Source organism: Thalia democratica, chromosome 6, assembly GCF_965202585.1.
Source record: "Thalia democratica chromosome 6, ktThaDemo2.hap1.1, whole genome shotgun sequence".
Classification (NCBI taxonomy): domain Eukaryota; kingdom Metazoa; phylum Chordata; class Thaliacea; order Salpida; family Salpidae; genus Thalia; species Thalia democratica.
In genome coordinates, this window is record NC_139170.1 from 17,146,441 (window position 1) to 17,172,086 (window position 25,646).

At 25.6% G+C, this 25,646-nt stretch overlaps 2 protein-coding genes across 2 annotated transcripts; both read right to left on the minus strand.

Annotated features, from left to right (window-relative positions):
* Nucleotides 1–418: 418 nt before the first annotated feature.
* On the minus strand, nucleotides 419–8,863 carry LOC145837837 (conserved oligomeric Golgi complex subunit 8-like). Its single transcript, XM_082945290.1, has 2 exons — nucleotides 8,821–8,863; nucleotides 419–3,416 (listed from the first exon to the last, which is right to left on the minus strand). The coding sequence occupies exon 2, from the start codon at nucleotides 3,398–3,400 to the stop codon at nucleotides 770–772; it is 2,631 nt and encodes an 876-aa protein (XP_082801416.1). The 5' UTR covers nucleotides 3,401–3,416; nucleotides 8,821–8,863; the 3' UTR covers nucleotides 419–769.
* A 4,691-nt stretch (nucleotides 8,864–13,554) lies between these two features.
* On the minus strand, nucleotides 13,555–24,946 carry LOC145838385 (U3 small nucleolar RNA-associated protein 4 homolog). Its single transcript, XM_082945966.1, has 18 exons — nucleotides 24,753–24,946; nucleotides 22,959–23,078; nucleotides 22,498–22,563; nucleotides 21,791–21,881; nucleotides 20,978–21,073; nucleotides 20,687–20,762; nucleotides 20,297–20,372; nucleotides 19,861–20,080; nucleotides 19,567–19,637; nucleotides 19,359–19,470; nucleotides 19,113–19,180; nucleotides 18,890–19,018; nucleotides 17,702–17,855; nucleotides 17,411–17,538; nucleotides 16,713–16,820; nucleotides 15,975–16,208; nucleotides 15,216–15,278; nucleotides 13,555–13,794 (listed from the first exon to the last, which is right to left on the minus strand). The coding sequence occupies exons 1-18, from the start codon at nucleotides 24,939–24,941 to the stop codon at nucleotides 13,684–13,686; spliced, it is 2,112 nt and encodes a 703-aa protein (XP_082802092.1). The 5' UTR covers nucleotides 24,942–24,946; the 3' UTR covers nucleotides 13,555–13,683.
* Between the last annotated feature and the right edge of the window lie 700 nt (nucleotides 24,947–25,646).

The following is a 25,646-nucleotide window of genomic DNA, read 5'->3' on the forward strand; positions in this document are numbered from 1 at the left end:
TTTAAAAATCTTAAATTTAAAATTGCTTTCATACTAAATTGTTAACACTAAAAAAATTCATATTCTTAAAAAAATTATTTCAACAGTTTCAAACAACTAATATATATATATATATATATATATACAAACACTACATTATAATTTATAATAAACTCAAAGAGATTTTCTACTATAACATAAATTAATGTTTTTTTCTTGTCAAAAAAAAGTTTGTCATCAAATCTGCTACGTCTATCAAAAAGTACAAATATTTAAAATAAATATGAATTAAAATGTATGTTATCTTTAATTTACTTATATAAACTTATTTTGAAACTAATGTAGTATATCTCAAAAATTTAAAGATCTACTTTTCTTTTAGAATCTAGTTTACAGTTAGTTTCAAAAAGCACTAAATTTTTCTTAATCAGTGGTGGTTTTACAAAACAAAAAAAATTAGAAATTGAAATATAAGTAAATTTTAAATACAAAATGTACTACTATTAAAACTTAAAAAAAATTGCACTTGATTCAAATTGCAGAATATTACTATTTATTTCAACTTTATAGCAAACTTAAATAGAAGTTTAAATTTCTTAAGAGGTGTATCAAAATATTTTTTTTTTTAAGTACATCAAGGATCAATATTTATAGATTTTAAAACTAAAAATCGAGTACAAGGCACAAAAGAAATATCTTTTATACTGTAAGATGTTACAAGTTAAATAAATTAAATAATACAAAATAAATTACTAAGTCCAAAAATATAAACTGTCAACGCTTTATATATTTAGTCTTTATCAATTTCCACTTTATTAAGAGAAAATAATTCACTTTCATTCAAAACAGTTTTACTAGAAGTTTTAGCATCCACTTTAGAAACGTTTTCTTCAACTGAAACTTCTTGTTGTGTCTGCATTGTTGGTAAGTTTGCTGGGTTAGAAGTATCTTCTTCAGATAGTTGATTAACTTTTTCGTTTATGATTAGGTTGTTTTCAGATACATACATAACATCTTTTTCAAGTAATGCATTCAGCTGAAATAAAGATTGGTCTTCTTTTGTTTGATCAGTAGTTTTTAATTCTTTACTATTATTTTCAAAGTTTTTTTCAATACTGCTTTCTTGGATAATATTTTCTTTCTTATTAGTATCAGAATCAATCTTAACATCATTTTTATCAACTTTATTTGTCTGAATTTCTGTGGTTAAAGGCTCAAGATTAGATGGATGATCATTAGTTTGACTTATAATTTTTAAAGATACAGCATCAACATTTTTATTAATAGAATCAACTATATTATTTCTTATTTCTTTAGATTCATTTTCATCAGGCATAGTTGTGTTTTTACTATCACTTTGGTTTATTTTGTTTTTATTGGTGCTCATTGAATCACATTTTGACTGATCACTGCTGGCCTCATTTAAAACAGTAGAAGAAAGATTATCTGTTTTCTGTTCTTCACCATTTAAACTTTTTGATTCATTTAAACACTGGTCACTTTCTTTATCAGAATTATTACCATTTGTACTTGTTTCTAATAGATTGTCAAGTAATTTTTGAGATTCTTTATTTAAATTATCGGAAACAAGCTCAAAGTTGTTTTCTTGTTTGCAGTCTTCATTAGTTAAAGATTTTGTTATATCATCTGTAAGTAAGCTGTTTAAATAAGAATCAGGTATGTCACCTTTTGATGAGGCATCATTTAAAATTTCAAGATCTTCACTAAAAACCAACTGCTGTTGGACAATAGAAGAAGGTGAAATAGATTTAATTCTATCAATAAGGCATTCAACACTAATTACTGGAAATTTTTCCACATTTGATGAGAAAGCTGATGGACCAAAAGCAACATTTAAATTATCATTTGAAAACATAACTTGTAAACAATCATTTATGTGAGGTATAGCTGTATAAATAAAAGACTTACATAAGCTGTCAAAGTTTTTCTTTTCAGTTTTACTAAAAGCAGCACTTTCAGCTGAATGGAATGTGACTAAAATATCAGCTGCTTTACTGAAAGCAGCAGATAAATTGATAAAAAGCCATTGAGCAATTGAAACAGGGCAACAAGATCTCACTTGGTTTAGCATAGATAATATTCCATTAACAAGCACACATAAAGGCTGGTGCTGGAGTAAATTTACTGGTGGAAGAGGAGTTTTAGTTGTACTACTTGGAGTTACAGATGTTGATTGGTTGTGTGATACAGATGCCATTAGAGAATGTGACATCATCAAGGATTCAAAACTATTTACTGTTGATTTGAGCTCCTCCGCAAGTATTTTTTCAGTAGTTTCAATAAAAACATTAGCTATTAGGCTCCTAAAGTCTGCTCCAACTTTGCTAAAAGACTGGCCAAAATACATGACTGGTCGTAGAATTGAGTCCAATCTGCTTGGAATAAGAGGTAAATACTTTTTAAGTTCCTTAATAAACACAGAAACCCTGTATGTTATCCAACTTGAAAATATTGCAGAACTTTTTGGTTTTCCATCTGCTGATTCTTCCAAATGGTATGAGTAATCAAACGGACTACTAAAAGTTGTGTCATCCATGAAGATAGCTCTATATTGAGTAACTATACTGAACAAATTGACTCTATATACTTCTAGCAACTGGCTAAGGTAATCATGGACCTGATTTTCATCATGTGATTTTCCTTCTTTGAGAAAAGGCAACTTACTTTCAAACCAAGAATTTCTGACCTGTAAAAATTTGAATCTTAACTCAATCTCACTGAAGCATTCAAGTCTCCGTACATATCCAATAATTTTTAGACAAACTGGAAGCTGCAAAGAAGTTTTAAGCTGAGCTAAAAGCTGCTCAAGCATCAAAACAGTTGAGTTTTTAACATCATCTATAATACCAGCTATTACTGGTATTTCAGCTATATGTTGTTTTTTGCTCAAACGTTTTACATAAAAAACAAGCTCAAGGGCATCTTCATAGTACTGGTTTCTAACACATGTATTCATTAATTGTGGAATTTCTAATATTTCAAGAAGCTCTGTGTTTTTCTGGAGAGTCAAAGATGTGCACCTTCTTACATTACCAATTTTACTGACCTGTTTAAGAAAGCTTTGTCCATGATCTGAAAGCTGTGGTAAGGTGCTGATCATGTTGTCAAGTTTCTCCTCAATCACACTAAAATCTTTAACTATTCCTTTAGAACAGTCTGCAGTACTAATAAAAGTTTTATAGTTGTGAAAAGCTAAATCTCTAGTCTGCTGTAACAATGAAACTTTCTTTTCTTCAAGCCTTTCTGGCTCTTTGTTTAATGTATCAAGGTCAGAACCACAAAGGTGAGAAATATAAGGTAAGAAATAAGGGCTTTTCATTTTATCATCTGCAAGATCATCAGTAAATATTGATGCAAATATGGCTTCATCTTCAACATTAAAACTTTTGCAACTGTCCATTGTTTATCAGTAATATCTGTAAAAAATATATGCATATACTAATTATGTCTTTGCAGGCTGAGCAATGAAAAATTAAACAAAAAAGTTTCAAAATACTTATAAGCAATCTTGTAAGAAAATTAGGATTTAATAATCTCTATTGTGTATTGAAACTCAGAACAAGCTTATTTTGAAATGATTGTTATTAAAAAACTCAATTTAGTTTGTTTCACACAAGCTGTTTGCAAACTGAATATATTTTGCAGGATAAAGGTTTATCCTTTATGGGCCACATTAAATCCCTAGGTTTTATCTTGCCTACCTCTATCAAATATATGATACTCAGTGGAATATAAAGTATCAACAAAAAAAAACAGATAAAGAAACCTGTAAGCATTGTTATAAAGCTAAGTTATGTTGAATATTGGATTTAAAGAATAAGCAAATTTATGGGATGATATCAACACCAAATAAAGTACTTATATAAAAATTTAAAAATCTTAAAACTGTTAGTTTTACTAGTTTTGGTAATAAGTCAATTTTAAACTTGATTGAAAAAGTTTATTTATTTACCCATTTTTTATGGATTCCAAAGGAACTATTTTGTTACCATGATTTACAAACCTATAAAAAACGAATATGCTAACTCATAAAGTTTAATTTCATAAGAAGGTATCAATCCATTTTGTCTTTAGTTCATAGTTTTAATAATATATTTAAACTATTTGTTAAGGGCATAGGGGGGTAAACACTCTTTTTTGGTTTTTGATCTTATTTTATATAGCTTTTGCTAAGCTACAAAATGCTTTTTACAGATTCAAAATATTCAAAATTAATTTCTAGATATAACCAGTCAAAGTTGGAGGCAACAATAGGTTCCTTATGGAAGGCGCAAACTAAAACGGCAAAAATAGACTATTTCACTAAAAATCTATCTTCTCCTATGTTTTTTGAGATAACTACCTCAAATTTTTAGGAAATGTTCCTTGATATATTTAGAAAGTTCTGTTGGATGAAATTTTTAAAAAATTCAAAAATAAAAATTTTATATAAAAAATAAACAAAAAAAACAGTTTTTTTTAGTTTTTTTGTTATAAAATTTTTATTTTTTAATTTTTTTTAATTCTATTCCAACAGAATTTTCTAAATACTGCAAGGAACATTTCCTGAAAATTTGAGGTAGTTATCTCAAAAAACGTAGGAGAAGATAGATTTTTAGTGATTTCTAGTTATTTGCCGTTTTAGTTTGCGCCTCCCATAAGGTTCCTATTGTTGCCTCTGACTTTGACCGGTTATATCTCAAAAATTATTTTGAACTTTTTAAATCTGTAAATAGCATCCTGTAGCTTAGTAAAAACTATATAAAATAAGATAAAAAACCAAAAAAGGGTGTTTACCCCCCTATGCCCTTAATTGTTTTGTCAATTGTTACAAATTTAAAAACTTTAATTTTTTTCAAAAATGTATTTGAGGCTTAAAGACCAACAAGTCAAAACTTCATATAGTTTATATCACTGAAATGTTTCAAACTATTCGGTATTCAGGCTATAATAGGATGTAGGATTTTTTTTACTAAAAAAAGTTAAAAGCTTAAAGTGTATTCTGTAAGATAAACTTGAATAAACAAACAAAATACTTTTTTATTCAAATATAAATAGTTTTGTAAAAGATTTTCAATAAAAAAATATGAAGATAAAATTTCTATGGTCAACTTTCTTGAAGTTTTGAAAAATTTACTAGTAATCTATCTCCTGCTACATTTTTAAATCAACTTACTTTAATTATTTAGGTAACATTCTTTAAAAATAATTGATAAAACATTTAGCTTTAAAAAATTATTTGCCTTTTTAGTTGTTCCCTTTCATAAGGAATCAATTGAACTATTTAACATTAAGCTGAAGTTTGAACGATATATACAATATCAGGGTTGCCACAGATTAAGCTGAGAAAAGTTTCCTGACTTTTTACTAAAAATTTTTTTGACTTTTCTAAATCAAATACTTAATTTAAACTTATTTTAAAATACATAATTTAACATGTAAAACTATATAAAGCTTTCAATCTAATTTTAATACAGGTTAATACAACAGTTTTTTGCTGAATTCAATCATCAAACTTCCATTACATCATTTGAACCATATGTGTATGATTGATGTATTTGCAATAAACAGCTCTATCAGCAAAATACTTGTATTATTACCTTATAAACACAACTTGTCTGAAAAAAGACAAATTTTTAGCATTTCCTAACACAAATGTATCTAAATAAACTAAACAACATATAAGAAACTTTTACAATTAAAACCTTAAATTAATAAAGAACTCGATCAAACACTGTTTTTTTTAATTATATGTACTAAAACTTATTTTCTTTGTTTCTTTATTAGCACTTCAACCTCTTCATCTAATGAAGATAGTTTCTTTCATCTGGTCTGCATCCCGCTTCATTTTATCGGCAGTTAAAACCTTAAGCCTCATTTAATTTAAATGGTTCTCATCTGCTGCCCCTACACTTATCGAAGAGAAACTTTTCTCTAAATCTAACCACAACTTGTGAGCTTCATTTCTTTTCTTTTTGCACTCATTTATTTTTACCTCAAATTCTGCTGTCTCAATTATTTACTGAAACAAAAAACATTTTGATTCTAAAATTATGCTAGATAAACTTTTGTGTATATATCAGTTTCACTATGGAAGTGTCCTTGCCTTGCTATAGATCATCAATACTAAAAAGATTACAAAATCTGCTTGTTTAAGTAGAGTAGTTGTTCAATATGATAATAGAAAATTTTACAGTTTTATAAAGGAAATTTTATTAATTTATACAAGATGAAGGCATTGAGAATTAATTAACTTTGAAAATTTCTAGGAAAATTTTGCAATTTTAGTCTGACTTTAAAGGATTTTGAACTATTTTTTTAATAATTTGAAGGCTTTGGAAAATAAGGAAATTTGTAAATTTAAACTAAAAAAATCTGACTTTTTTTTTATTTTGTCAAATTTCCTGACTTTTGTCTTTTTTTTAGTTTTTCCTGACTTTTCCTAACCTTATGGCAACCCTGCAATATATATCTGTCTTCTTTATCTTGGACGCCAAATCTTTATTTTACGTTATATCTTTTTAATTCTTTGCAATTAGTTTTGATAAGTCGTCTTAGAACGGCCGTTAAGTTGCAAATTAAATAAACCAATATTGGATCATAATCAACATATAAAGACAAAAAGCCTGTATAAATTGTAAATCTACATCTTATCTTAAACGCCATAACTGTAGTTAAATGATTAAATCAGGGTTCGTGCGCGAAATTTTTTTCATTTAGCCTGACTGAGACCAATTTAGCCTGACATTTTTTCAAAGTAAAGAAAATCCCCTTTAGAAGTCATTTTAGGTATTGGGGGTCTTAATTAGTACTATTGTAGTCTCCGACTTCAACCAGTTTTAACCCGAAAATATTTTGAGCTTTAAACATATGCAAAAAGCAACTTATAGCTTAGTTACAACTCAATAAAATAAGACTAAATTGTGAAAAAGGTGATTGACCTCCCCCCTATGCCCTTATTATATCAAATTCAGTGATAAGTTTTAAAATAACTGTTATATCTAATCTAAAACTAAGGTAAAATTTTAATAATAACACTAGTCTAAACACAATTGTTCAATTTAACTAAGCACTATAAAAACATTATAACCAGAAGATTTATAACAAAACGATGTGCATTGTCGTGTATTATTCAAATAAGTATTACAATTCAAACAAACAGCTAAGTTGTTGAACTAAACTGTAATGTTTAAACTGTATTTTTTTATGAATTTTCATAATAATGACGTATACAATGTACTCAAAACAAAATAACGAAGATTCTTAAAAATTTTTTAGAGATTTAACAAAAGGTTTTAAGCATTTATTTTTACAAATACTGACTGATTTTGTCTTAAAAACCTAAATCTTTATTTAGAAATAAATTCACATCTCAATTTGATCTTAAAGAGATTTCTCTATTTTTTTTTATCAAAAATTTTGAAGCATTTGAACTGAGAAAAACTGAGACTCTCAAATTTTCAAGTAAAAAACTGATTTAGCCTGACATCTTTCAACTTTTTTCAAAAAAACTGATTTAGACTGACTTAGCCTGATTTAGCCTGACGCGCACGAACCCTGTTAAATACCATATAAAATGATTAAATAATCAATAAAGAATTATATACCATACAAATAAAAGAATTAACTTAGATAAGTAAAGAGCCTCTAAAAACACATGTTTCTGCACTGTTCTTTTGACCTTATCAAAAACACCTAAGATACTACAGCATTTTTTGACTATGTTTTTTATATAAATTTTATGAAACTTAGTGTTGTTATTCTAATAACCTTCATGGAAGCATAGCGATAAGTTTAAACTATTTACATCAAGTACTTAAGTAGAGAGCAGTAAGTAAAAAGCGTATTGATTAAATTTTGTGTAGATACAACAAACTATCAAATTGATTTATTTGTATCATAAATTTTTTTTATCACAAAAAAAGCATTTAAAATAGCTTAAGCATCTTTTCAAAATCTATCAAAAACATTCTTTTTTACTTGAGATTAATTTACTACTATAAAGAGATAAAAAACTATGTACTTTCAAAAACATTGAAAAATTCTGAAAAATCTGGAAGAAACTTGAAAAATCTAGAAGAAATTTGGAAAGCATGTAAAAAATTCGCAAAAATTATTTGGCAACCCTGTATATCTATACTTTTATACATAGTTTGAATTTAGGTTTTAATACAATTAAATATGATTGATTATGTCTAAAAAGTGACAAAATTATAAAAATGATAAAAAACAACTGGTAGTTTAGTAAATTATGTAAGAATTAAGACTAACTTTAAAAAAATGTATTTAGTCTATTATTCCCTTATGTTTGGTATTTTTTTAAAGTCTAATCATTAACTATTTAAGGGCATAGGGGGTAAATAAACTTTTTCACAATTTAGTCTTATTATATTTAGTTTTAACTAAGCTACAAGTTGCTTTTTAAAGATTTTTTAAGCTCAAAATAATTTTTGAGATATAGCCAGTCAAAGTCAGAGACTACAACAGGTTCTTTATAGGAGGTGCAAACTAAATTGGCAAAAAACTAGAACTCACTGAAAATATATCTCTGCCTACAGTTTTTTGATATAGCTACCTCAAACTTTGAGAAAATTTTCCTTGCAGTATTTAGAAAATTATGTGAAAACATAATTTTAAGAATTTAAAAAATAAAAATTTATGACAAAAAAACAAAAAAAAACTGTTTTTTGATAAAGTTGAAAATTTTCCTAGGTGGGTAATATTGTCCTTGGGAGGCAAATTTTCTATTGCTACTAGTGGGCTTAAAAAAGGGACGGGTTCTTACTATTTTTAATATATTATTTATTAAATCTTCATAAAAAAATATAGGTTTTATCATACCTATACTAAAAGTATTAATGCTGCATGATGGTGTAAAGGTCCTAATGAAGGCTCTGAGTTGAGTGTTGCAGGATCAAAACCCAGTGGTTGACACATACACAAAAGAAGTATTTAATTTGTTATAGCTATAAAAATAGATAAAAACTAATTTTTAAAACAAATTTTGTGTATCTAGTTGACTCAAAGCTCTTTCTCTTTCCTATCCATTCGCTAAAGTTGTTTGAAAGTGTAACATTTTTCAAAACAATTGCAAGCTTGGGTGACAATTTACTAAGATGTATACTTATATTCCCAAATAAATTTACCAAATACTATAATTCAGATGTGTATACAAATAATTTTAAACATTCAAAATTAAAAAGCAGTACAACTATTAATAATTACAGGGAAAACTAGACTAGGCTATAAGTTATTTGAAAAAGCACATCTTTATAAAAAAACTAATAATTTAACTGTAAAATCCAAAATTCTAATACTTTTTTGACTTCTAGGTAACATTAGCTTTTATAATTAATTATTTCTAGTCACTTTTTGAGGATTTTTTTTCTGAGAAATAGTATTGAACGCGCGAGACTTCTTTATAAAAGCAGTATTAATGGCAAGTAAACCTAAAGCTCAGTCTAACTTATAAATTTCAGAGTCAGCTAAAATTTTAATAGTTTTTTTTTTTTTATACCCTTATCCTTAACCCACCTTACGCAAACACATGTGAAAGTTAACAAAAAAAAAAGTTTTGTTAGTTGAAATTTAAAATATAAACAAAAAAAGATTTTATTTTTGCTAACTCAGCAAATATGAGTGACTTTCAAGGTCACGACTGAGCTTGAAATTTGATAGTCATATTAATAGTGTAATATTAAAGTTCCTCAAATATTTTTAATATGCCAAGTTGCGTAGCATTGCGTTCTTAGTGATCTTTTTTTTGTCTTTAATGTTTGATGAATATAAATACAAATTATAGCTAGTTTTTAAAATTTGTTGAATTTTTTTACGTAAAATTTCTTTATTTTTAGTTTTTGATAAAATATAATTTTAATGTTTTAAGTTGTTGTTTTTTTTTTTTTACTTTCAATTTTGGTCGAATATCTGTAGCATTGCTTATTTGGGTTTTCTACTAAAACCTAACAACTTGTTATTTATTATATTTTTTAAAACTATAATTGCTTTAAGTCGTTTCAGTACTTTGTAGTTTAACCCGCTTGGTTTGATCTTAAAAGCGGTTTTTTGCGACTATGCCTGCCTTATGAGTCCTAATAAGGATGAAACCGGTCGTAGGTAATCTCGGTACAGTTGTTGTTGGTACTACCAACTTGGTAGTGTAGTGAAGTTAATTAGTTATTAATGATGGCGCGAAACATCTCAACTTTGGTGATGACGGCAAAAATAAATACTGTTTAAATCTTATCAAACTAACACAGACTATATTCTCACAAATGCTGACAATGTCTAAAACGTTTAGCTGTGAATAACTTAGCTGTGTCAATTTTTTTTACCCACAAACGGTAGCTTTTGTACTATGCACCTAAGCCTGCTTAGTTTGATCTCAACAGCGGTTTCTGGCAAAAACTAATTTATCTATGCCTTCCTGATTAGGACGAAACTGGTCGTAGGTTGTCTCGGATGCTTTTTTTGTTGGTCGATGCTTGAACTTTATTATATGTTGTTGATGGCGCGAAACATCTCAACTTTGTTGATGTCTGAAAAAAATACTGGTCAAAACTATTAGATAAGGTACTTTTATGAGTGTATAATATTATAACAAAACGTACATTTTCTACAAGTTTCTTTTGATTCGTAAAGTAATTTTTGCGTTTGTGTAAGTTTTTCAAACTTTTTGGTTAAATTTTTGGTTAAATAGTATTCAATACAAAATTAACATTAAGTGACTTAATTAAGTCAAACTTTGTTAAGTTGTAGCAAATATTATATTATAAATTAATTTAAAACAGTGAGCTTAACATTTTTGGCCTTTTAAAGATAAACTTACAATTTGTATCACGACATTTTATAACTAACTTTTGAGTTTTTAAACAGTAGACTGTTTATCAGAACAGAGTAACTGGATTCCAGAAATAAAGAATTTAGAATAATAAACAAAGTCTGTTTCAATTTAAAATGTAATACTGAGTGTATGAGTGACAACTGTGCTGTAAAAGTTTCTATACTACATAGTTCCTAAAACACATCATTATTACTTGCAGTTGACTATTTTATTTTACTTGAAAAGGTCGCAATTTTTTCACCAAATCCTGGTTGTAAAATAAATATTTAATCTGCACATATTTATCTAAAACACATCGATAAAAACATTTAAATAGAAATAACTACTTTTCATAATTTTAAATTCACTGTTGTGTTTCATAAATGGTCAGATAAGTTTTTTTTTCATTAAATATTATTTAACAGGAGACAGTTTTAAACTAGTTTAAATAAATACAATCTATTTTTATAAAAAGTTTGACAACATAAACTGTAACTAAAACGTTAAGATATAAGTGTGCGAAAAACTTTTGTAATAATGGTACTTGTACCATATATTCACTCTTGCACAATTAACAACTGAATTTCCGTGCATTTATGGCGTGCTATCTTACTAATATGATAACTGTTTTGTGACTATTTTTAAGAAGAAGCTGTACAGAAATTAGTTTTGGTGATACATTTTTTTTGCTAATGCAAAAATGTTTTCCTAGTTTAATTAGAAACATAAATATTTTGTTTCTTATTGTATTTAAAATTGAAAACAATTTATATCCAAGCTTAGCTTCAGTCTAAAACTTTAAGAATATTTCTAAAAGTTTATAGAAAAATACTTAATTTAACAAAACAGCTACATAACTTTTTTTGATTTTCACAAGCTAGAACTATTTCCATATTAATGCCTAGAAATCATATATTTCTTATCAAGAACTTTTGGGAAAAATCCTTTCTTCTTACTTTTTAATTAATTTTAATCACGATTACCAGTTTTCCCAGTCTTTACTAAATTATAAAACTAAGATACCACTTCTTAAATTTAAAAAATTGTTCTAACAATTCATGATTTATAAGCGCATATAAGGACAAAAAGAAGCTTTTTAAACATACTTAAGGCGGAATTTATAAATATTTCACTCCTACATTATTGTCCCTACTTCGATTTTCAAAGTTAGTTCTTTCTTCTTAAACTTTTATTTCTAGGCTAGTAATTCTTGTATACAAGGTCATAACGGCTCAAATAAGTGGTAATACACTTCTATTATAAATAATAACAACCAGGTTGGCCACTGGTTTTTGGCAAATATTCTTGCAGATTTTCCAAATTACATGTTTTTTGGTGTATTTTTAAATTAAGGTAAAAAAATAACTGTGTTTAACAGTATAACAAAATTGAACAAATTCTGTTAAGCTACTTTAAATGTGTTTTCTAATTAAAAAAATCATGATAAATTTTCCGTGTCATATCAAAATTTCACTATTTACATGTAAAAGTTGTTTAAAATTGTACGTTTTTCAGTGATTTATGTTCAAAGTTCCAGGTTTTTTAGCCTAAATTTTTCCAGGCCAAGTGGCCACTCTGTAACAACGCTAAAAGTGAAAGCACGTAATCAGACTAAGTTCAATAAAAATGAGACAAATTCAAATCAGTCTTTTGAGAATGACTAGAAAAACAATAATTCTCCTTAAATGTTTTTAAGCGAAAGTAAAACTTTTTATATATTAAAACTTATAGTTATTTTTACAAAAATACTACCCAATACACTAAGTTTAAAGAAACTTTAAGCAGAGACTGTGCTTATTTAATACTTAAATAACTATTTAAGATTACTTAGATCTTAAAAAACTATGGAGGCAGTTCAGACAAATTTAGAATACCTAAAATAAGTTGGAAAGCAATATTGATGGCGGTTAAATGCATATTCGTAGAAAATGACTAAATACTACTTGAAATATTACTAGGGAGATAATGGTTTGTCAGCCACTAATTAGCAGAATGTAAACCTACCTAATTTCAGTGTTTGAATGGAAATTTTAAAGTGCCGCGGTCGCAGAAATATCCTCAAGCTTGTTTAATAGTAAGCCTAAATAAGGAAGTTATTAAGAATAATAAAATATTATATTCTTTCTTAATTTCTATCTTCTGTCACACACATGCTAGGATTTTAACTATTCTAAGGTAAAAAAGCCATCTTCAGTGACCTTAAACTAACCTGTGTTAGTAGGAGTTTGTAAATTAAATATCAAATAAAAAGTGTAATTTGAGCAACAAAAAAAAAATATTGTTAATCAACCTTAATATAATAACAATAACAAACGGACTTAATAGATATGCAATAAAGCTAGGTTTGAAGTTATAAAAACTAGCTTGAGATTTAGGAAAAAAATCTAAACTAGCCGGAGCATAGACGGAGTCACCATGAGTGTATCGAAAGTCGGTAGATACAAAATACGCAAGCGGATCTGAGTTAACTAAAAGAGTGTTTTCTATTGATACAAAAATTAGTGTAAAAAAGTCTAATACTGTAAACATGTACAAGTTAACTTGTAAGAAATAGTATTACCATAAGTATAAAAATGAAGTATTGGTGAATTCCATAACCTAAGAAAAGGACTCTTTAGTCATGTTAACCTGGATCATTGAATAAAATTATCAAAACTTTTAAACATAACAGTAAACCAATACAAAACATAATAGTTAAAAACAGAACTTTACAAAAAACATAACAAAAACAGAAAATTTAAAACAAATTTGACTATAAGTTTATTTACCTAAAATATATCATTAGGACTAAAAGTGTTATTGTTCTAAATTTACGTAAAAAATATAAATGCACAAAACAAAACTATAACTTATATCATGATAGATAAATTAAATTATATTGTTTATTCGGCAAATTTCTTTTTGTAGATAGGAGCCAATTCTTTTTCAATATCGTTCAAGGGTTTTTCTATTGCAAGCATTTCATCTCCATTAACATTGACATGCAACAAAGGCTGTAAAAGTATAAATTTTTGTGTTGAAATTTATGTTAGTAGTTTAACATTTAAACAAGCAGTTAACTTAAAAACGTTGTTAATACGTTATTATAAAATGTTGGCTGCTACTATAAACAATAAATTAAAATATTTTATTATATAAAAATACTTAAGTAATTGTTCTAAAAATTTTGTTCTATACTAAACTAATGTTTCTAAAATTTCACAAACGCAAAAAAAAAATATTATTTAATAAAATTTAAGGAGTTTTTTGAATATCAAAATGTTTTTATTTTCTTACTTTATTTAGACGCTCTTAATTGTTATCCTATATAAATCCTAAAAATAATAACATATCGAAAAGTATAGCCTTTAAAATATCAGTCAATAGTCATGTTATTTAATAAAAGATCAATTCAAAATAAAGTTGTTATATTATATTAACAACTATTTCAAGCATTTAATTTATAAAAGCTCTTGGTATTTTTCTACGCTAATATAATCGAACATATCTATGAAGCTTTAATATGTAAACTCAATTTATTATGTATTACATATGGAATTGATTACAGAAACGTCAAATTTCAAAATACATACTAACTACTTATAATTAGTGCTTAGTTTTTGAATAAGAATTATTTTAACAACTGATGACCTCTTATACTTTTCAATAAGAGTGAAACATTGTATTGTTTATTATAGTCTGTAGAAGTAAACGTAATTCGTCTCTTTATAGCTACATAAGTTGAGAATTTTCTATTGTTTAAATAAAAGCAAACTTCAATATAGTATTCTGTATTTAAAGTATTAATAACTAAAAAAACATAAGAACTACTGAGATAGATTATGATTATCATGGATTTATGATATTAAATAATATTAAAGATATAAATAATGTAATATAAAATAAAGTTTTTTTCAATTTTAAAAATTTTCAATTAATCATGGTTTTAACAACTTATAATTTTTAAAGGTAAAATAGAAGTATAACTATTGAAAATATAAATTTAAGTGTTTGTTAACAAAAGTGTTTGTTAATCCGTTAATACAGAAACATATGTTGGTACAATAAAGGAAGATTACTGTACAATTTGTTTTTAAAATAGAAATATTGATCTATTAAAATCCTTATTTTACTTGAAGTATACAAGTTTTACTAATTTAATAAAAAAAGAAAATGAAATTAATAATGAAAGCATTTCTAACACTTTTATAATCTTATTGTAAAATATTTTTAGTAAGTCTATTGGAAAAATAAGATTGTAAATACTTTAGGCCTACATGAAAATCAAACTGATATGTCTAATGTTAAATGTTTTATTTAAGAAATATAAAATTTTGTTAGTATTAATTTTTTGTTTGTTTTTACAAAAAGTCTACAACAACTAGTTCAATACATTTACTACTTTATACAATTAAGTACAAAAACACAAAATTACTTGAAAGCCTTTCCAGAATCTGTCAGGGGCAGTCTGTTTTGAATTTTTCTTTTCATTTCGACCCTGAAAATAATCGTCATTTTTGTTGATGTTAAAACTGAACATAATAATTTTTTAAACAAAACAAATAAAGCGGCTTGAAAATGTTTAATTTTTATGTTTATCACTGATAATGGTATGTATATCCTAGATATTTATTATAAGGAATGAAAACAACTAAGATCTTTTGGACTAAATTTTTTTGTAAAAATTTAATAGGAAAATTAAACATATTGTTAAAAGTTTAAAGCAATCAAACAGCTTAAATCTTAATACTGATACTACTAAAGGAACGGATTTTACATTCATGGTTTAAGTTAACAAATAAATAAAATATTTTTTTAAATAAAATATTCATCCAGGGTAAGTAATACTGTACTAAGTTTAATGCAATGTGTTGCAGATAAATACATAAAAATTACAATGTTTTACTATTCCATTAAATTTAGAGTACAAAGATTATTACATGTTTACAAATGTTATTAGTTCATCACAACTTAATATGCGAAGCTTTTTTGACATATTTACATATTTCTTTGTTGAAAATAATTTTCTCTTAATTTATTTCTATGCCCATTAAGACAAATAACACACAATAATAGTACAACTTTTTAGACTAAAAAATATTTTACTTGGATAAATAAACTAGAACATTTTTTTATAAAATACAAAAAGCAGCATTCAAAAAAATAAATTGCATAGAATAAAAATAAAACTCACTTTTTCTACAATGTACAAGCCGTTGTGAGAGGTGAAGATAAAAGTGAATCGGTCCTTTCCGACTTTTTTCACGTGAATAGACGATACGACACCGGCCATGGCGGGGTACTTGCTCTTCTGTTTCTTCTTCTTCTTCAAAGGCGCCAACGATCCCGCATCGGATTTCTGGTTGGTCGTGTTGAAGTCACGTGACCATTGCGTGAAAGATTGTGTGTTGATGCAAAATTCTCGAACCTGACAGTTATTACGATTAAATTTCAACTATGAACAGTAAATTACAGGCTTGCCACTTGTTTTTCCAAATTTTTTACAGGTTTTCCAAATTTCTTCCAGGTTTTAAAAAGTACACATTTTTGGGTCTATTTATAGTTTAGAGTTAAGTTAAAGGTAAGAAACTGTGTTAAATAGTAAATAAACACTGAAAAGATACTTTAAATATGTTTCCTAATACAAAAATTTTTAATGATGACAGAATTTTTATGACTATTTTTATTTTGAGTCAAATCGAAATTTTACTACTAAACATGTGAAAGTTGTTAAATTTCCAGGTTTTTAAGTGATTTTTGTTCGAAATACCATGTTTTTCCAGGTTATTTTTGTCTGAATTGTCAAATTTCAGGTTTCCAGGTAAAGTGGCAACCCTGAAATTACCAATACAAGCTGGTTTCAAATGAAAAAGTAATAAAAACTTACTCGTTGTGTCCATAATTCATTTAATACATTTAAGATTTTACCAACCTGAAAATCGCTGTATGCCACGACCAGCATCGTGTTTTTCTGTGAATCTTGATAAAAGCGTAGTGCAGTTACAACATTGTCTTTGTAGGCAGGAAGTGAAAAGTCAAACTGTTTACGAAATATTATTTTAAAACGAAAAATATAAGTTTTGTAAAGTTTATAAAGCTTCAGTAAAAATATACTAATTCGTATTTTATGCTTAAAATTATATAAAACTTGAGACTTTAACTTTTTAGTTGCTATTTAAGAAGTTGTAAAATATGTACTAAGCCATTAGTATGTCACAATCTTCGATAGGTAAAGTTTTATAAGTTTTTAACAGTTTAAGATACTTTTTTATAAACATTTATAAAATACTAACTGAGGATCTCATCATTACTATACATTAGTTGAGTAAAAATATGTCTTTTAAATAATTTGTGGGTCAATAAAATTCAAAAAACTAAATTAAGTTTGCATCTAAAGTTAAAAAAAAAATTTAACTTATAATTTTATTTATAGCACGGCAGCTGTTTAAATTATACAGCATGACAACTTTAACAAATCATTTAAACATTCATAATACATAATCATATAATATAATCAAAATAATCATATAAACATTTGTCAAATGTTTATAATATTAACTTAATTTTGACACCATTAAAAAATTAGCAAATAATGTTTGAAACACTCAGCAAAACAAAATTACCACTAACATCAAGTATCCACTGATCATTTTCGTTTTGTTGCATTTTATAGATGAAAATATCTCCTGATAAATCAGCAACTGCCACGTACTTGCTATCGAGTGACACTTGCATCACGTTCACACAAGTCTTTAAATCTGTTTTAATTCTGCGTTGAAAAACAAAAGAAAAAGAACATTTAGCTTAAATTCTTACTAAAAATAATTACAATAAAACGACATTGTTAACTCATGGAGCTGTTTCAGTAATTAAGATGTGTAGTTAAATTAAGATAAAAAATAACTAATTAATACAACGAACCAATTTTTTCTAGGTGACATATGAGCGTTGCGTAGTTGATTTCAGGGTCGATGGAAAACACATTGAAGCTGCGATCGTAAGTGACTTGCCAAAACAGCTTGCCGTCATCTGAAAAGTTCATGTGGTTGCAACCCTGCAATTCATCACCGTGGATCTGTTCCAATTAATAAAAAATCGAGTTATAAACAGCGAAACAATAAAGACAGGTTTTCATTATGAGGGCAATATTGATCATTGGTAGAAAAAATAATTTTTAATTTGAAATGAATGTTTTCCCAACAGGAGGAAAACATAACTAGAGTTCAAACTTTAATAAATACAATAAAATGAAACATATAATTTGTTTTAATCATATTCCATAAAATTAAAGTTTATGTAACTAATGAGCCCTTTGGATAAAATCTGGCGTCTTAATAAATTATAAAAGTATACTTTGTATTTAATTTTATTGATTAAAATTAGTGTTTGGAATTGTTTAGGTTAAAAATTAAAAAATACATTTCGAACAGGTAAAATAATTAAAAGCAGCGTTTTTCTAATTGTGAATAGTAAATTGTTAATAAAATGTTTCTATCCTACTTTTTTACAACTATTTAAGTCTGTTTGTATACTTTTATTAAACTTTTGTTTTAATTACTTATTACAAAAAGTTAGTTTAACTAACTTTTATTTCTTTTGTACAATACTACATTAACTGTTTTAGAGAAATAATTTTCAAAAACTGAACAATTTATTGTTCAGCGTTGTCAACTTTCAAATAGAAAACGGTAAACAGTGATATATAAGTTATATAAACATATGTTGGAAAATTTTAATTATAATTGTAAAACCAAGTTATGAAAAAAATTCAGCTATACACATTTTCAACAAAAAAAAACCACAAACACAAAATTAATAAAGTGTTAGACATGTTTAAAATTTAAAAAAAAGTAATTTTGTTAAGAAATAAACAAACATAGTTAGCCTTTTTTCGTATAAACTAAATGAATTATTTAAAGTAGTTTTAAATTTTTTAACAGTACATTGTAGCGTTGTTTTTACAACTTTTTTAATAACATAAATGACAACTAGACAAACATAAAAATTTAATTACTGTAAACCCATATCTAAACTTTAAGTAAAAAGAAAAAGCGTTGAAAAAAAACTACTCTATTCGATAAAACCAAGTAAACATTAAACAACAAAAACCTGTTTTTTTGTAAAACTAATTGGCGTATGTTCATAGTCGATACTAAATATTCTACACTTTTCAGTGGTTGAGTATGCTATGAGGTTACCACACTCTGATATTTGACTGCATGTAATTTGTTCTTCTTCCTAATTAAATCATTATTTTTTAATATATAGGATATTTTTACATAATACAAAAAATGTACAAGTTTGTTAGGTTCTTAATAAAAAACATACTAACATCTTCTGGTACTTTTGTTTTATTGATAAGCCTTTCTTCTTCTTGAATAAAGACTTTTCTGACCTCTTCTGTTTAATTGATTTTAAATTATTTAAAAAACAAAGAAATTTTAGAATTATCTTTTTTGGCAAAAAAAAAAAACTTCATGTTATATTACTTGAAATGTGTTAAAAAATTAAACATTATAAAGTTTAAGAGTAACTATTTAAAAATGTACTAGTACAAAAAAAAATCGAAATTATAAACCTGAACTGAGTTTTTTAATCGGTTCGTTTATAGCCATGCTCCACAATTCCAAATGATAATCATACTGCATCAACATCAATCCTTTGCTAATTGAAGATGACGCCATTTGTTTCTACATAATTCAAGTTTTTTTATAAGTTTGTAAGTAAATAAAATGAATTTTCTAAATAAAATTAGTATAAAGTTTAAGAAAAATAAATGAACTTACAGAACTGAAAGGAAGCATTCTCTGCTTGAAATTTGATTTTGTGTCGCTGATAATTAAGTTGGAGTCTACACCTAAGAAGTAGTTAAACACTTTAATGCTACAGTATTTAAATACACAATTGTAACATTATTGTAATTACTTTTTGCAAAAAAAAAACACTTTAAAAACATTAAAAGGTTTTAGTGACAGCTTAAAATTCTCAGAACGTATATGTTGATTGAAACTTAATAAATTACTTTTAGTTTTGGTTTACACATACTTTCCAGTTCCTATCGTTTAAAAATAATAACAAACCTCCAGATACAACGTAGTCGTTCATGAAGGCCACCGATCTGACATCGTGAGTGTGCTTCTTGTGTAACATTCGCGTTCTGGTCCATTCTTTGTCATCATTGCTCTTCTTAAACTGCTGAATACACGGATCCATGCCGGAAGCAAATATTCTCGTGTGGTCCTTACTGCAAGTCAACGTCAAAACAGATCCTTTGGTGTTTTTTGTTATCGGTGAAAAGCACTGTGACAGTTACATATGGTTGCTTAATTTTTTGTTTTGGTAATACTCAAAATAGCAGTTTTTTAATAATATGACTCATTACAATAAAATTATATTATGATCTTACATTTCAAATTATTTGTTTTTCTTATTTTCTTAGTGCTTTAATAACTTATGTTTAGTTTTATTACAAGTAAAAATTTACTTAAAATTATGTTTAGATCTATTTTAACTAACTTTTATCAAAGTAGTGTATTTGCCATCGAAAAACTGAACTTGACCATATGAATCTCCACACACTATGGTAAAATCACTAGAAAATAGTTTTTAAATGTATTTGAGAAAAAAGTAAGCAATAACCACGTTAAAACTTTTAGATTTTAATAAGTAATTAATTATTTCAAAAACATTAATCTAAGATTACCTTTTTTTAAATATTTATGTTCGACATGCATACATTAAGAAACTCATTATAAACTTTGGTTACTAATTTATAGACATTTTAAATTAAAGAACTGACAGTTAAAGTATTAAAAAAGAACATACAATACTACTTCAAGATTAATCTTAACTCATTAACATTTAAATAAAATACTTTTCTAAGAGCTGTTTACTTAAGGTACTTACCGTAATATGCAGAGAGCAAATACGCGAGCAGGATCTTTTCTGTGCAGTCTTGACAAGCTTATTGTCATGGTTACATCTAAATTTATTAAATTCGTATTTATTTGAGTACTAAAACTTGTCTTTCTAAATTTAAAATAAGCAGTATAGTAAAATTATTTTGAAACTATTTTGATGAGAAACTCTATCACTGTTATTTATAGTTAAGTACATATTTTTATAACCATTTCAAAAAACTACTCACTTAACTTAAAATATTATTTTTAACAACTAAATATTTCTACTGGAACAAACTTGAGTCTTTGATGCTCCAAATTCTAATTTTTCCAGTAGCTTCTCCAGTTACAAGTACATTTCCATTGCAATGCCACGCTAAAGACATAACATCACCTAAAAAATTTTTATTAGTAAAATTATAAATTGTTAAACTTAATATTTTGAAATTTATAGAAGTATTTTACTTTTATTAATTTTAAAGAACGTTTTACTAAACAGTGAATAAAAGAGTCAAATTAAATTTCATAATATGAAAACGGTTAACTTTTTGTTTTAAATAGATTTTTTTTTTAATTTGCTCTTTTATTATGTTTTCATCAAAAAAATCAAAGTAATATATAAGTAAATAACTTAAATACTTATATAGTAAAGTTTAACTTAAATTAAATTTTTAAGTCTTTTTAGATGTTTTAAAATACTTTACTTACAAAAATATGAAGACATAATACAGAACTGTTACCTCATATAAATTTTCATAAACACATAACTAGCTTCTCTATATCAAATTAAACATAAATTTAGATTGTTATGATTTAAAAACTATGCATAACCAATGATATCTATTACATTTCATTTTGTTTTTTATTCTTTTTAGCAAAATAAAAATTGTACTACATACGACAAAAAAACATAAAATATAAATGTAATGTAATATGTGAAGAAATTTTAAAACATTAAGACAACTATTAAAACAATCAATTTAGCACAAAAATGTATAGACTTTGTCTAGTCAGAGATACAATTAAGACAAAATTTACTGGTGTTATCAATCTATATTCAACTCAGTTGATTAAGTTCATTAGAAAATATACAGCATAAATAAAACCTAACCTGGTTCATCACCTGCTACTTTGAGTTCTTTTTCAATTCTCAAACGACCTTCTACTGATAATAATCTAACTTGACCTTTGACACTACCAACCTAATTTTTTAAGTAGAACTTAATAAATTATTTAATAATTTTTTTTGACAAGTACTATACGTTTTGTTTTGTATTTTCCTAAAGCAAAACTTAATAAAGTATGTAAGGAATTTATGTAAAATAAGTAAACTTTCTATTTTCAAACCTAATAGTAAATTAAAAACATTACATTTATAAAATCAAGGTAACAATAAATCTTTCAAATTTTAAAACCTCTATTTCTATTATTTGTTAAATATATTTTAAAATTTGACAAAATATATTCAAAATTAATAAAACCTAGTCTATTTTTCTTTTAAATCAACAAAAAATATTTGTTATTACAACTTTTTTTTTGGTTTTTGAAAATGTTTAGAACAAATCTTATTATGCTTTACAATTCTAACTTGAGGTGCATTTTATCATAAAATATGAACAGTTTTTTAAATGGTAAAGACATATGTTGTAAGTCCCGTAAGTCAAAAGTTATTCTTTTATTTAATTTGTAACTAAACTACTAGTTGTTTTTACTGTTATCTAAATTTGATGCCAGTTGTTTGGGCATCAATTTTTTTTTTTTCTAAACTAAAATTTGCACCAAGTAAAAAGAAACATATGTATTGATAATTCAACTAACTGCAAGGAGGTTTGCTTGTTTACTGTAAGACATGCAAAATATTCCAAAACCTGTATCCACTGTGTACTGAAAAAACAATTTGAAATAAAATTTTAATTATATATTTATCACACGAAATAGTAAAAATATTTATTTTTTTAGGTATATCAATGTGTCTCTTTTACACTCAAGTCCATAATTTTTAATAATATCAAATTTCAAATTATTATCTGAGCAACTTGTAGATCATTTTTACAACAAAATAATAAATTATTGCATTTGAATCGACCTGCTAAGGGTTTACAATAGGTAAGAACTTAGGTTTTTGAAATTAAAAGCCTATGCAAATTTTGAAACAGTTTTTAAAAATTAAACAATAGTAAAAACATATTTTATTATTCTATTATTTTTAATTAAACATTAACTTTAAGACATTTATTGTTATGGAGACAGTAACAAAATTAGTAAAAAGGTATACTTACTTTAGGCTTGCCATTAAGAAGGTTATACTCAATGACTTCACCATTTAGTGTTCCACAAAATAGTCTATCATCTACCCAAGCCAATGTTTCGGCTAATGTATTCTTTCCAGTAGGAATTTCCTACAAAAATTTTATTAACTTTCATTGAAAAAATATTATCTTAGTATTTAATAACAGTACTACGAGTTTCGAAAAACAAAATTTATAAGTACAAAGAAAAAAGACTATTTTGTTAAAAACTTTTTGGTTCAAATTATAAAAAAATTAAGGCTTTAGGGAAGTAAATCATTTTTTTAATGCTTGTTATTTTATACATCAAAAGCTAAGCTACCAGTTGTTTTTTAAAGTATAGTGCAACTTTTGAGATAAATGTACAAGAATAGGGAGTTTATTAGGTTATTAACAGAAGGAGCAAACAAAAATACCAAAAAAAAGTTTACACTAAAAATTTATCTCCTCATTCAGTTTTTTTTTTTTAATTTTCTTATCTTTATTAAGTTAGAATCTGTAGCAGACAGATTTTTTAATTTCTATCTATATGTTTTATTAACTCTATGTTTTTATTGCTTTTAATCATTTATTTTCTTCAATTTCATTCCAACAAGTTGTAAGTAATATTGCAAACAACATTTCAATAAAATTTTAATTTAATTAATTGCTTTGAAAACTTTCAAATTATATATAGATTATAACTATCCAATAAAACAATTCATATAAGTTTTTCTATTCAATATATTTGTATAGAAACTATTTACAAAACTAGTTTTATCTCAAAATTTAATGGAAATTTTTTGCTCTATACTATAAGAAATAAAATGTATCTTATAGTATATAATTTAAACTTTAACATAAGCCTCAAAAATAATTTTAGTAAAAAAAAAGCTTTCCTACATGGCCTCAAAAAGTATATATGTTATCATTTTAAATATTAGCTAAAATTGTAAAGAAAGTCTTAAATTTACATAATAAAATTGTATTTGTATAGTAACTACAAATAGATAGGTCACTATTGATCTATAATAACTTACTGGAAGTTTGTTTTATTATTACTACTATATGAATTTTTAACAGTGAATAGAGTACATCCAAATATTAATTAGCAGAAAAAAAACTAAATAAAAGTCTTTTTTTATCTAGTTAACTCAATAACATCATTTAATAAACCACATGATACTGAAGTTACACATTTACAAAGCTTTTTTTTTTATGACTTGGCTCATATTTAAAGAACTTATTTGACTCTTTATATTTATGTATATAAATATAGTAATTTTCTAACAACATAGCTGATTTTTATTATAGAATTTAAACTTAAAAAAACTATAAATTATGTAAAAAAATCACCATAAAATAAACTAGAACAACTTTAAACATTTTTTTGACTTAAAAATTGCACTCTTCATTTTAAAACTGTTAAAATATATAAAAAATATTAAACAAAATGTTTTAAGCTAAATCTTAGCAAAGACAAACTTTTACAATACAAAGTGGTTAAAATATATTATACCCTTAACTATATGAACAAAATAACATTCAACATAGAGTTCTAACATCATATTGTATAAATAGTTTTTATAAGTTATTATATTTTAAGGACAACACTTAAAACTTTGAAACACTTTGTTGTATAGTACTTTATGAACTGCATTTTTTATTTAAACTACTTTTTATAAAATGTGAAAATCTTTTAAAAGTACTTTAATGCAATTTAATGAAAACCTTTAGTATTTTTGTTATAAGTTTTTCTTTAACAAATAACTTGAAGAGATTATGCTATAAAAAAAAATCACAAACCTGATATGGAAAAACTACATCTCCAGTTCTTTTCCATATTTGAACAGAAGATTTTGGAGTTTTAAACTTGGATGAATTTTTTATACAAGCAATAACTAATTTATTTTCTTCTGCCCTCAATTCTATTGACTGTATAGATCCAGGATTAAACTTAAATCTTCTACATCTGTGAACTATAGTTTTAGTCATAATACTTTAATTTACCTGTAAAAAAGGTTTTAGAAGCTAAATATCATAATTAAATAAAATACTTCAAAATTAGTCTGATCATACTAGCAAACAGTAATTTGTGGTATTCAGGGTTGCCACTCTTTGAGCCAAAAAATCTTCCCTGAGTGACCAAAAATTTCCCTGAGTAACCTTAAATTTCCCTGAGTTTTCCTGAGTATTTTTCAAATCTTAAAAAAAAATTTTCCTCTTCTAACACAAATTATTAATACCTCATTCTCATTTTTCTTCTTTAATAATAAAAGGAAGGTTGTACAACACTAATCTGTATTCATTTTATTTTTTTTTACTGAAAACAAGTAGTTGTAAACAGATAACAAATAACTTTATTATTTAAAAATAAGAACTAATAGTACAACAGTGTTTTTTAAACTACATAAGTAACTAAAAATAAAAAGTTTATTAGAACTTTTCAATGAATAGTTAACAACAACTTTCATTTCTCTAAACTGTTTGATTTTACTTAAGTAAATATAAATTTAAAACTTAAAAAAAACTACAATGTTAATACTAAGAATATTGAAGAACTAGCCGCAAGGCTAAAAAAATTCTAAATAACCACTTAAATAATAAAAATTACTACTTTTGAACAAAATATTGAAACTGGATTAACTAAACCTCATTTTAGATCTAGAAAAAAATTTCCCTGAGATTTTCAAAAACTTC

Bases quoted from the DNA above. Each gene is read 5' to 3' on its own strand.
- LOC145838385 (XM_082945966.1), bottom strand. From the start codon at position 24,941: ATGACTAAAACTATAGTTCACAGATGTAGAAGATTTAAGTTTAATCCT. The intron at 17,856-18,889 runs GTTTTTGTTGTT...TAATTGGAACAG, and splicing joins TTAGTTTTACAAAAAAACAG to ATCCACGGTGATGAATTGCA. The intron at 16,209-16,712 runs GTTGGTAAAATC...AATAACTGTCAG, and splicing joins TGGCATACAGCGATTTTCAG to GTTCGAGAATTTTGCATCAA.
- LOC145837837 (XM_082945290.1), bottom strand. From the start codon at position 3,400: ATGGACAGTTGCAAAAGTTTTAATGTTGAAGATGAAGCCATATTTGCA.